The sequence below is a fragment of the Eptatretus burgeri genome, chromosome 1 (genome assembly GCF_056783735.1).
Source record: "Eptatretus burgeri isolate ZD-2024b chromosome 1, Ebu_testis_v1, whole genome shotgun sequence".
NCBI classification, from domain to species: Eukaryota; Metazoa; Chordata; class Myxini; order Myxiniformes; family Myxinidae; genus Eptatretus; species Eptatretus burgeri.
This window is the reverse complement of record NC_140961.1, coordinates 37170072-37183068: the sequence shown is the minus strand read 5'-3', so window position 1 is coordinate 37183068 and position 12997 is coordinate 37170072. Positions and strand designations below refer to the sequence as shown.

Below are 12997 nucleotides of genomic sequence, written 5' to 3'. Positions count from 1 at the left end.
TCATTTTATCGTTATTAAGGCTTCCATAATGTACCTCCTGCTATTATTTAAGCTTCCAAATGTTACCTCCTGGTATTACCGGCTCTTAGTTTCCCCCCGGTTTGTGGGTGGTCTCAAACCAAAACAGCTGGAGGCAACAGTAAGTTTTTTTTATATATCTGTTGAAAATCCAAATAAATAAAATAAATAATAAGAGCAGCCATCCTTTCTGCTCTCCCCAAATCTCCCTAAATCTCTCTCGGCTCCTTCTAAGCTTCCTGCGTAGCCAGCGCTCGTCTTTGTGTCTCAGTCTATGTCCGCTCCTCTGCTTTAGAAAACCCACGTGACAACTTCATGTGCTCTTTATGATGGTTCTAAGTGCAATGGCCTGCAAATATAGTCTGTTTTTTTCTTTCTTGTATTTGTTTGTCTCTCTCCATTGATACGTATGTCTTCCTCCACCTGCACTTGTCGATCCCTCTGTTTCTCTCTGCTTTTCCATTCCCGTTCATTGTCATATTTGTAGCAATAGACTCAGCACTGTATAAGTTGCAAGTTGTATTTTTGACCATATCTCAATCAATTCTCCTGTCTTTATCTATTTTTTCACCTTCACTCTGCTCTTTGTAGGCTGTGGAGGAATGCCAGTGTAGTTTATCCACCATGCGGGGTTTATGTAGTGTATGCTTTGCTGTAGTATATACCCATTCCCCTCCACTTAGGCAGTCAATATCTCCTGTGGTTATCTTGGTTAAAAGTCAAGTACAGTATAAAGATATCAATAGATAGTTTTATTTGTTACACTGGAGGAATCCATCATCAGATTATCATCTTCAAAACATATACAAGTTGTTTTTGGTAAATTTTGTATACTCAAACATTGGTTAAGGATTCCCCACCCTTTCTTCCTTTTCCTTATGTACTTTCACAAGACTTGCACCTGGCAGCACCAAGACTGAAGTTTTGAGTGCATCGCTCCATCGCCATCCGGGCCATGACAAACCAGCCTCCAGGCTGCATGAAGTTTCCCTGAACCAATTTATCCATCCAGCCCTCGATTATTGCAACTTTAAACCTCTGTCGCCCCCAAAGGAAAATTAATTTCATCCCTGGAGCGACAATTACCAGTCAAAAGCCTTGGCTCATTTCGGACGATTGCCTATGCTTCCGCAGACATGGCCTGAATCGCTCTCCCCTGGCTCCCTGTAGCTGTGTGTTTATGGGTTATGCTTTCCAGCTTCCTCAGCACACAGACAGACACTTCACAAAACTTACTGTTCTACCATCTGAAGGTTCACAAAAAAGACTCTCAGCATCAAACCAAGCATCCTTCACTATTAACTTTAACACAGCATCAATAAAGAGAAGAAAAATTAATTAGATAGTAGATTGACCAATCTGTAATACATTAAAGCTAGGAATAGTGTCCTTTTTCATTGCATGAAATATCAACCACAGTTCAACTAAATGAATAGTGTGAAGACGAATGAATAGTGTTTGGAGGAATCATGGTCTTTCAAACCATATTTTTCTGAAATACTATGAACAATCATTTTATTTATATTCTTTTTTTTATTTTATTCTTGTTTTATTTTGTTTCACTTTTTGCCATTATTTTATCCAAGTTTGTCATAAAGGATGCTTTTATTCAGGAGACATTTCTGTACATTTAATAGTTTTCAATAAATTTACAATCATTAGCCCCCCTTGGACTTAGTCCAAAACAGGGGCTTATGGATTTGGTCTTGATTTTCATTTCTGTGCATGTGTCCGCAACAATATCTCAGACATGTATGGACCGATTTTATTTGTACTTGGCAAAAATATGTACACATGATGGTATACATATGCACATCATTTTGTTTTGCGATGCAATTAAAGATGCCCGACTGGTGGCCATTTTAGTTTTAAAAACTGGATATTGAACACATTCTCAACCATTTCTCAGGCAAGCATTTACTGATGTTGTTCAAACTTGGCATACAGATAATGAATGATGGCTTAGATAGACAGTCATTGTTTTGCGATGCGATCAAAGATGGCTGACTGGTGGCCATTTTGTTACTTAAACGTGTCCCCAACCATTTCCTGAAAATGCATGATCCGATTTTGTTCAGACATGGCACAAGCACAGTACATGATGGCATCTACCTGCCCCTCACTTTTTGCAATCTGATCAAAGATGGCCGACTGATACACTGGCAGCCTTTACAATTGTAAAAAAAAAAAAAAAACAGCATTGAACTCATCCTGAACCATTTCTCAGACATGCATTTACCGATCTTGTTGTTCAAACGTGGCTCACAGATATAATGAATGATGACATATATGCACATCATTGTTTTTTGAGATAAGATCGAAGATGGCCGACTGGTCGCCATGTTACTCAAAAGTGTCCCCAACCATTTCTCGGACATGCATGGTCCGATTTTGTTCAAACTTGGCAAATGTCACACGTTACAAATGTCAAAAATGTTCTTGACCACTCAAGTCAGTTGCGCATACACATCAATCTCGTAAATGTGGGCTAGCCCTTTAACTCCGTACAGCAAAATTACTAAAACCATGGGGACTATGGCATTTTATGTCTTTTTCTCATTGCTGTATTTGCTTTAAAGAGGTGGCATGATCGTTTGAAGGTATTTATGCTCACCTTTGAGTTGTCTGGTCTTGGTTCGAATCTTGAGTCAGATATAAATTGTCATCCTGGTGTTTTGTGTGCAGGGTGATTCATCAATGTGTGTACCATCCATCAGAAGTATGTTAAGCTGGAGGACCTGTTGGCCAGAACTGACCACTGGTGGATTTTAAAGATCCCACCGTATCCTTCGCAAAGAGTAAGTAAGTTATTTGTAGCAACTTGGCAAAATTCCGGAGTGCTGCCAGGTGAACATCATGCCTGACTGGCCGGTTCCTGAAAGACTTAAGCCAGAACTGTTTCCCCTAGGTGATCGCACCAATAATTGAGTATAATTGTGAATTTCAAAAATAAGATCATATTTCCTTCAAGCAAATAATTTATTGGATTATATACAATGCTGAAATTTATTTTCAGAAAATATTTTATCCCTAAAAATTATTACATCCTGAATTAAATCTCGACTGAACACCTGACTTCATATCTTATCCAAAAGACAGCATGCGCCATCATGCATTGCACCCATTCTGGCCAGAAGTACAGCAGACTGACTCAACAAGAGATCAAAATTATGATCAAGATACACTCAGTGTGTATTTTAATCCAGTGTGTATGAGTACAGATACTAAAATCCCCTTTTGCATACAAACAACATAATAATAAACAAATAATATAGAAAAATGTCACTTGCACCATCTTTCCCTTGCTGCCCAACAATCCTGCTCCTGCATCAATTAACCAAGTTGCATTCGCTGGGTGAGAAAGAGACATTCACAGAGCAAAGCAGCACAATGTTGGGTATTTCACATGATGCCATGCAGACGAGAGGAAGAAACAACGACGATACTTTCTGTTTAACCCTGGATGTTATAATTAATGCATTATACGAGGTCCATCTAATAAGTAACGGGACTGAGCCTGCTGTGTGCTCCACTTACACAACTTGAATGAACGGGTTGCATCACAGTTTTTCACAACATTCCAGCAATATATATGATTGGTGATGGTTGACAGCACTCATTGTGTGATTTTTTTAACAGGTCGTGCTTTACACGTTGTCTAGTCTGAGTCGTCGCCCTATGAGTTGTGAGCAGAGAGCCAATCTGAAGTTTCTTGCCAAGCTTGGCAAAACACCTTCCGAATCCTTCGCAATGCTGCATCAAGTCTATGGGGAAGAAAGGATGTCACGTACACATGCATTTGAATGGCACAATAGGTTCAAAGAGGGACGGGAGGAGGTTGAAGACAATCCATGGTCTGGAAGACCTTCATCGAGCAGAATGGCGGACAACATCGAGCATGTGAAGCAGATGGTGCGCGCAGATCGTTGACTCACGGTGCGGATCATTGCTGAGGAACTTTCCATCAACAAGGACACTGTCTGGAGCATCATCACTGAAAATCTCGAAATGTGCAAGGTGTGCGCAAAGATGGTCCCCAAGCTGTTGTCCGAGGACCAGAAACAGCAGAGTCACTGTCTGTCAAGACATTATCGAGCGCCTCGAAGACGATCCAGACCTGCTCGGGAGAGTCATTACTGGCGATGAATCGTGGATATTCGAATACGATCCCGAGACCAAACGGCAGAGTCGTCAGTGGAAAAGTCCGGCATCACCAAGACCAAAGAAAGCAAGGATGTCGAAGTCAAAGGTCAAGATGACGCTCATCGCGTTTTTTTACATCAAGGGCATCGTCCACTTCGAGTTTCTGCCACAGGGTCAAACAGTGAATCAATACGTGTACAAGAAGATCCTCCGGCGCCTCATGAGATCAGTCCGGGACAAGAGGAGGGATCTGTGGGAGAACAAGGCCTGGGTGCTCCACCATGACAATGCCCCTGCTCACAGTACCCTGAGCATCCGACAATTTCTGGAGGAGAGGAACGTGCCAACTCTGGAGCAACCCCCGTATTCGCCAGACTTGGCCCCTTGTGATTTTTTTCCTGTTCCCCAAGCTCAAGGGGGTGATCAAGGGGGCCCGATTTCCTGATGTGGAGGCCATCAAAAGGGCTGTGACGACGGAGCTCCAGAGGATTCCAGAAGAAGCCTTCCGGGGGTGCATCGAAGCATGGAAGAAGAGGATGGACAAGTGTGTGAGACTGGAGGGAAACTATTTTGAAGGGGACAAGCTGTGATTTCAATATTTTTTTGGAATAAAATTTTTGTGAAGTCAGTCCCGTTACTTTTTAGACAGACCTCGTATGTTGAGCGTTCAGAAAGTTATACCTTCTACGAATGATACACTCACAAATATTCCAAGAAATGCCAACGTTTTTTATTGTTCAATAAATTCAGCCCTGTGCTGAATTCAATAGCCAAGTAGGATTTGAACTCAGGATCCTAGGATCCCAAGCCCACCACCCTAACCATTAAGCCAAACACCAGGCATAGTCGTGTATGCAAATGTCGTTTCATCAGCAGCTCAGCTGGTGTCACCCCCGTTGTAGTGTGGGGAGTGATGCTGTGAGCGAAAAACAAACGTGATAGTCTGGTCTGAAGGCTTCCGCCATGTATTATTTAGACCAGACTTGACGAAACTCATGGAACTTTCGGCGAGTGCATTTGAAGCGTGATGGTGTGGGCTCACAAACTTGTGAATTATTCCATTCAGGTGGGTGAATTCAGTGAATTCAGAGCTTGAGAAACAGGTTCCATTGTCAGTGACTATCATGCGTGGCAAACCATGAGTAGCAAAGCTCTGGTGTAGCCTCTCTATAGTAGTGGGTGAGGTTGCTGGATGTGTTACATAGGCATCGATCCATTTAGTGTGAGCATCAATAACAATAAGGATCATACGGCCTTCGATGGGTCCAGCATAGTCAAGATGAATCCTCTACCATGGTTCAGTGGACTATTCCCAGGTGTGCAGTGGTGCCTTTGCAGGGGTGTTTCGACTGCTTTGGCACGGATAACAATGTTTCACACACTGTTCGATGTCAGAAGCAAGGTGAGGCCACCAGACATAGTTCCGTGCCAGCAATTTCATTCTTACAATGCCTGGATGACAATCGTGGAGTGGATCCAAATTCTTTGTGCGCAAGTTTGGGGGAATGACCACTCGGCATCCCCACATCAAGCAGCCATTGTCGACACTTAGTTCATTCTGCCTGGCCTTGCACGAATACAATTCAGGGTCAGCATCGTGTATAAGGCCCACCCATGCCCAGTAGCATGAATAACCTTGGAAAGAAATCGGTCACACCTGGTGTAGGTCCGTATGTCGTTGGCATCGATTGGTTGTCATTCAAAAATTCCATCAGAGATTATCACGCTGCCAGGTGTAGGGGGTCAAACATTGTGTCTGGAAGTGGCAGGCGACTGCATTTGAAATTGTGGAGCCAGGTCTGTCTGTAATGTCGGAATCATAAGCCGAGAGTGAAAGCGACCAGCATATGATCTGAGGTGGTAAGACCTCTGAGGTAGCTTTTGTTGGACCAAATAAACTAATCAGTGGTTTGTGGTCCGTGTAAATCGTGAAATGTCGACCAAAGACGTACTGGTGAAATTTCTTAACTCCAAATACAATACCAAGTCCTTCTTTGTCCAACTGACTGTAGTTCTTCTCAGCCGGGGACAATGTACGAGATGCGAATGTGATTGGTCTCTGTGCGATCTGGCATGATGTGTGACAAAATAGCACCAACCCCTTACTGACTCGTGCCACATGGCAGGGCCATGTCTTTGGCTGGGTCATAGTGAACTTGCACATTTGAAGACTGCAGCATGTCTTATGACTTCTGGAAGGCTGATGACTCTGGAATGTCCCATTTCCAGCTGACGCCTTTTTTAACAGGCAATGCAGTGGGCCAAGCATTGTAGCAATGTTTGAGATATACCTGCTGTAGTACTGCAGCATGCCAATGTAAGCCTTGAGTTCAGAAATGTTGGTTGGGGCTGGGGCGTATTTGATTGCTCTGATCTTCTCTTCAGTGGGATGTAAGCCTACAGCATCGATACGATGGCCCAAATAAGTCACAGACAGAACCATGAAATCGCACTTGTCTCTCCGCAGGCATCGTCCAGAGTCGGAGATAATGTGTAGCACACGTTTGAGGTTGTCAAGATGATGAAGCTCTGAGCGGCCAATGACTAAGATGTCATCTTGGTAAACTACAACGTGTAGTTCAGCAGCAAACAGGCTATCCAGACAACGTCGGTAGATTCCTGGTGCCGATTTGACACCAAAACTCAGGCGGTTGTATCTGTAGAGCCCCCGATGCGTGTTGATGGTGAGATATTCCTTGGAATTCTCATCCAGAACGACTTGGAGGTAGGCTGATCTCATGTCGAGCTTGGTGCATGACTGTCCTCCACTCAGTTTTGCGTATAAGTCATCAATCTTTGGTGTGGAATATGTGTCCAAGGTGGAACATTTGTTTATCGACATTTTGTAATCCCCACAAATTCGTATCAATTTGTCTGCCTTCACGACACGAACAACTGGAGCAGCCCAATTTGAGTACTGAATTGACTCAATGATACTGTTGCGGGCCGGGGGTCGTTGGCGAGAACGACCACGACGTGGGGGAGACTACGTCGTCTCCCACCAGACTCCCCGGAATTGTAGGCCGTCGCTCCGGATAATTCCGTGAGCCGGTTGTTCGCTGAACCGACCGTGGACGCCAATATCTCAACCGCGTAGCGTAGGGTCTTTTTGTCTGGAACCAATTTACCTAATTAACTATGCGATTTTGACGACTGGGATTCCACGCCCTCGGCACGTCTTGCCTGAACCGGATCACTCTACTAATTACCAGCTGCTAACTACCTTTCCGGCTCGGATGCAGTCGAGCGGGCCTGCCAAGAACGTACCAGCGACGATGAACGGATTACCGAGTATAAAAACCCGCCTAAACTCAGATCTGAACCATGCTGGACCAATGCAAGAAAGGACGGAAACGAACTGGGAACATTTCTCCAATTGTTTATTTGCAATAAAGAGACACAGGGAAGACTTATCGTGGAATATACAAGGAATATTTACAATGGTGAAATGACACAACAGTTCTACTTATAAGACGGGCCCAACACACTCAGACACACACAGATATTTTATTGAAGATCCCCGCAGCCAGAGAAGGAGAGACGAGCTGGGGGATCGCAGTTCAACGGGGTACCTGCCAATGGCCGTGCAGCTCGGCCCACAGTTACACGTGCGGGGCTCGTTTCCGCGGAGGCCGGCAGGACTCGAACCCGCAACCTTCGAATTGCTGCTTCGACGAGAAGTCCAATGCGCTATCCATTGCGCCACGGAGAGCTGGACTTCTTCTTGAGTCAACTGGACTCCGTCCCCAGCTCCAACACGCGACACACCCAAACAACGCGCTCTTCTGCCGAAATCTCTCTTGAACCCGCTCACAACGAACAAAAAGCAACAAAAGAGCCCCCGTCCGGGGCGGAGCTCGGTGAAGCAGATGTCATTGTCTGCCCTGATTGGACGGGGCTCCCATGGGTCCGCCCTTTCTAGGTGAGGTTTCGGCCATGCCGGGAAAACCCTGCCCCCACTCCACGCGTGCCCATACTCATCAAAAAGAAGTTACAAAGTTTGTGGAAGCCGAGAAGGAACTGCCAGAGATTCTGCCTCGGACAGCAAGTCGCCGGTTAGGCGAGTGAAGCGCTTGTTCAGTAGCAGGTTGTTGGTTTGTTTGTGGGATGGTCATTAGATGTAAAGATTTAATAACCGACCTTAAAAGAAATTGCAACGCACGCCTTTAATTCTCCCACTAGATAAAAGGAAGGGACCTGTCTCACATGTACTTAACGGGATAACTGACTTTTGGGACATCTGTATGTTTGAATGCAAATGGTTTCCAGATCCTTAACAATACATAACTTTTCCATTCTGGCTAATTCTGCATCAACTTTCTCTTGCAATGCGAGAGGAACTGGGCGTGCTTTAGAGAAAATTGGCTTCACATCTTTCTCAACATTGACCTTGGCAGTGAAACCCTTCAATGTCCCGAGTTCATCCTGAAAGATGTCCGGGTATCTCACGAGGAGGTGCTGTAGTACGGTTGGTGGCTTGGAAGCCTGCAGTCGATGGATGTGTTCCCAATTGAGTTTGACAACATCGAGCCGGTTTCATCCGAGAAGTGTGGGTCCATCCCCGGGGACGACCAAGAGTTGTAATTGGTGAGTATTGTTGCTGTAGATTACTGTGATATCACAGATATCAAGGTGTTACTGACTTCAATAATGCCAAGGGACATGGTGATCAAGTAGCGTATGCAGGGAAATAACGAGTTGGTTGGCCAACAGCTAACTGCAATGGCTTAGCTTACTTTCCATGCACTCACCAGAATCCCATCCTCGTCGCCATGTAAAGTATTAGACGGGGAAAGCAGTTTGAGTGCACCATCAATCTTTTATTGTGCTCTACACACAGAAACCTCAGAACCATCCATGAATCCATCAATAAATCTGTCAATAAATAAGCATATATAATTGGTATTATAAAATCCTGACTAATACTTATATCTACCTGTGTTTAAAGATAAAAATGTTTGCTTTTATAAAACAAATGGAACTGGAGAATTCATAGAACACTAGCCGAAACCCCGTCACAGGCGGATTCCGTTCCATGAGCCCAATATGACAACCAGTGGCGGCTCTTGTAAGAGCCGGATCCCAGTCGATGTACTCCATGGCCTTACCCAATGAGGCCTACAAAACGTCCTTGTACACGACATTTTTGGTGTACACTACTCCTTGTGAAGAAGTCCCCTGATTTGTGCACGTGTCTACTTTGACGTACACCGTGTAAAAACTTCTCAGGTCACAGTATCGAGAAAAACGTGACGCGACCGCGAGGAGGAGCACAAAATTGGTCCTTCAGTATTAATATGGAGATACAATGTTTCTTGTAACATTTTTTGTGTCAAATTCACATTCTGAGGTAGTCCGCATGTGCAGAAGAGGGTTTTACATTGCAGATGCTATTTTCGAGGAGTGGAATTACACCTCTCAGCGGTGATGGTCTGTCGACGACAGATGTAATGACGTCAGCGAATGACCAATGATGTCATGACGTCCTGACGCCTCTCAGCGGTGACGTCACACGTCGCCATGTAAACGAATGTAAAACGAAGTGTTTATTCTGCTTCAGAGTTGAAGGTTGACTCTTGCCACTATGTGCGATGCACTCTTCCAGGTACGAAGTTTCTTTCAGTCCAGGTCACAGTACCGAGAACAACGTGACGCGACCGCTCGGAGGAGCACAAAATTGGTCCTTCAGTATTGATATATAGATGATACCCCCGTGCAGTGTTCAAATTTATATGAACTTCAATTTAAAAAAAATAATGATTTTAAAGATCGTTTCAAAAAAAAAATCCAGAAGTTTAGCGCGACTGAAGCAGTCTTATACAACACCTTATACACTGTAATAAGACGACATTGAGTCACAGTTTAGGAGATGGAGGCTTTATTGATCACCATGGAACGCAGCGTCACTCAGCATCGTACATCGCCATACTGATAGAGTCTTCTTGGAACTATGCCCTTTCATGCTATGTATCGATATATAGCGTGGTTCTTGGAAGTATTATGAAGGCGATTTGTGTTCTACAGTGTTCAAGTATGAAATTAAATTTAAATAATGGTTCAAAGAGGTTTAAAGGTATATAAATAAATAAATTCTGGATTTTGCCACCGTTTTACCCAGTGTCAATTATATCAAAAACATTACATTCGTACTTTGTGTCTGTTATTTGTGTCCTTTATGACATCCTTAAAATCAGTAAGTTTCCTCTTTGGAATGATTTTCAATTTTGTTTGACTGCCAAGCAGGTCGACAGTAAAGATATTATCTCACTCCTCTGCGCTTTTGCAATCCATCCATCCATTGAGACCATACTCTGTGCAGAGCGTTGGTGCTGCCTAAGCAGTCTCCTTGGCTATTGGGCACAATCCTGGACGGGTCGCCACTCTGACTAACACTAACACTAACGCCACTAACAGCAAGCTGGTACTCATTTTGCCGACCTCAGAAGGATGACAGGCTGAGTCAACCCCATCTGTTATTAATTCAACAGCCAAGCGGGATTTGAACCCAGGACCTAAGGATCCTAAGCCTACCACTCAAGGTGTGCAATCGGGATGGATTTAAAGCCAAAGTATTGTAAAACGGCAAACTTATCTTCCTGTAATTCATGTTCCAATTCGTGTTCAAAATATTGTTACGGATTTCAGAATCCGATCCGAAGAATGCATACCAATTAACATCCGAGTCCTCAGATAGTTATTTCCCTAAATGCATGTCCAGGATAGATCCATCCACATGTCTGGTGGGATTCCAAATGTGATGCGCTGAGAAGGGTAAATAATCGATCCTCCCTCTCTTATGGGAAGCTTTTTCTCTTGACAACAGACACATTCATGCATGGCATTTCTTTCACCGGTGTCGACGCCCACCTTCCCCTGTTTCTTTCATCGATGCCGAGACCCGTCTTTTTCCAGCGATGTTGACACACATTTCTTTCACGGACGCCGAGACCCGCATTTTTCCATTGACATTCGACACCCCATCCAGCAGTTCTTTGGACGCTGGCTGGCTCCTATTCATGTCAGGCTGAACAGTGAGGTAATAATTGTTGTTGATGTTTTATGAGCGCTTCATGTTTGTGCTCGGTAATTCTGACAAATGTTTGTTTTTTTGCTCGCCCAGCACCACAGACATGGCCTCGCAAGCGAGCAATAACCCGCAGGCCATGCGGGTTGTCACGGTAGCGGTGTGCAAGAGGGGCGGGGTGAATTTGGGAGGAGTCTGTGCCGCTGAGACAAGCCGCCTATAAAAAGGAGAAGTCCGTTCTTGTGCAGGGATGGGGAGCGGTGAAAGTGGCACGCGTGCAGGTCAGCTGACAACGAGTCAGTTTGTCAGTCAGTTAGCGATAGCTGGTTGCGGTTCTGAGAGCATTTCATCGTTCCAGTCAGACAGCTATTTTCATCGTTCCAGTCAAACGGTTTGCTTCATCCGTGCCAGTCAGACGGTGACTTCGTCAGGTCCAGTCAGACGGAGGGTTGTTTCATCGTTCCAATCAGACGGCTGCTTCGTCGGTTCCAGTCAGAAGGTCGCCCTTGGCGTTCCTGTTTCTTGGGGGTGATGTCGACTGGCGCTCAAGGCTGTTGGCGAGTGGGTGCACAGCAAGGCTGGGTGCTGGCGACGGAAAAGGCATGCTCACACACTTCAGGACATTTTTGTTTGATGGACGACTTCTCTTTTGTCAGCGAGACGATTCTTCTTTCCCCCCTGAATGATCTGCTGGGTACCCTTAGCTGTGTGTAGTTAAGTAAGTCAATCCCTGATAAGCATCTGCTCTCTGTCTCTTTTCGATCATTCTGATTGATTTTGCCTGATTAATTAAATTATTATTTGCTTGCGATCATTTTGATTGATTTGGAATTTATTTTTACCTCACGGAAATAAAAAGTTATTTTTATTTATTTATTTTCTGATTAATTAATTGCTTGTTGACGTTCCAACCTGTCCGTGCTTGTCCTTTCCTTCCATTGATACCAGGGAGGTAATTACCACAGACTTGACCAATAATAGTCGGCATGCACCAGTGGTTAAACGCTCGGCCACCCAAATTAATATCTAATCAAGATAAGATTGGTGCTTTGCCGAGGGCACGCTCCCCGTTCAGGTAACCACGTGATCTCTCGTTAGGCGGTGGACACTAGAATTCATGGTTAACCGAGTGGTGTTCGTGGTTTTAAAGCAACCCACCGTACCACAAAGTTAATTGTGAGCAGTGGCCCCAGGTCTGGCTCTTCCGAGAACAGACGGGGATCAAACCCCTTGAGTAACAAACTGGTGTCTCGGTACCCGTGGCCGTAACAATATATTGTTCAATTTAAATGAGTTGTTCCTCGATCATAAACTGATGAGACAGACAGATGTACAGATGGAGGGACGGACATGAACCAATTGCTTATCCCAATTTTTTGCTTCATGTGCATGGGGTAATAAATAAACAAGAAAAAGGAAAGGGAGGATGGGAGGATACACAATAACCTGAAAGAGGGTTGGGTTCGGGAGGGTTATTGGAATAGAAAATATTGTATTTAGGGATGGCAGATAACATGAGATGGTCGTGCAGCACTTGCTTTAAGCCCTGGAGGGAAGAGTGAGATTGAACTGTCTCAGGAAGGCAGTTCCACAAATGGGAGAAAAGAGGAACAACTGAGTGGAGGTTGGCAGTAAGGCGGGATTTTGGGAATTTGACCTGGAACTGGAAAGGTTACTGGAAGAACACATGCATCCTGGAGTAGATAGGGAGGATTGGACATCTAAGAGAGCAGTGGAAGCAATATCAGAGAAGAGGTGGTAAAACACAGAGACCACCGACCTGCCAATGACGTGAAAGCAACAGACCTTGTG

At 44.5% G+C, this 12997-nt stretch overlaps 1 protein-coding gene across 5 annotated transcripts in view; it reads left to right on the top strand.

Moving 5' to 3' along the window:
* LOC147034261 (uncharacterized) overlaps positions 1-12997 on the top strand; it is a 231089-nt gene that overhangs the window by 185926 nt on the left and 32166 nt on the right. For 2 of the 5 annotated variants that reach the window (XR_015057726.1, XR_015057730.1), the window contains 2 exons: positions 2704-2816; positions 8559-8748. Coding sequence is in view for 1 of the 5 variants with exons in the window: in XM_085879620.1 (XP_085735746.1) it covers positions 912-938 (27 nt within the window). In the remaining 4 variants the exon portion in view is untranslated. Of the gene's footprint in view, positions 1-911; positions 1724-2703; positions 2817-8558; positions 8749-11281; positions 12138-12997 lie in introns of those variants that run through there. The other 3 variants (XM_085879620.1, XM_085879610.1, XR_015057727.1) reach the window with 2 other exon arrangements.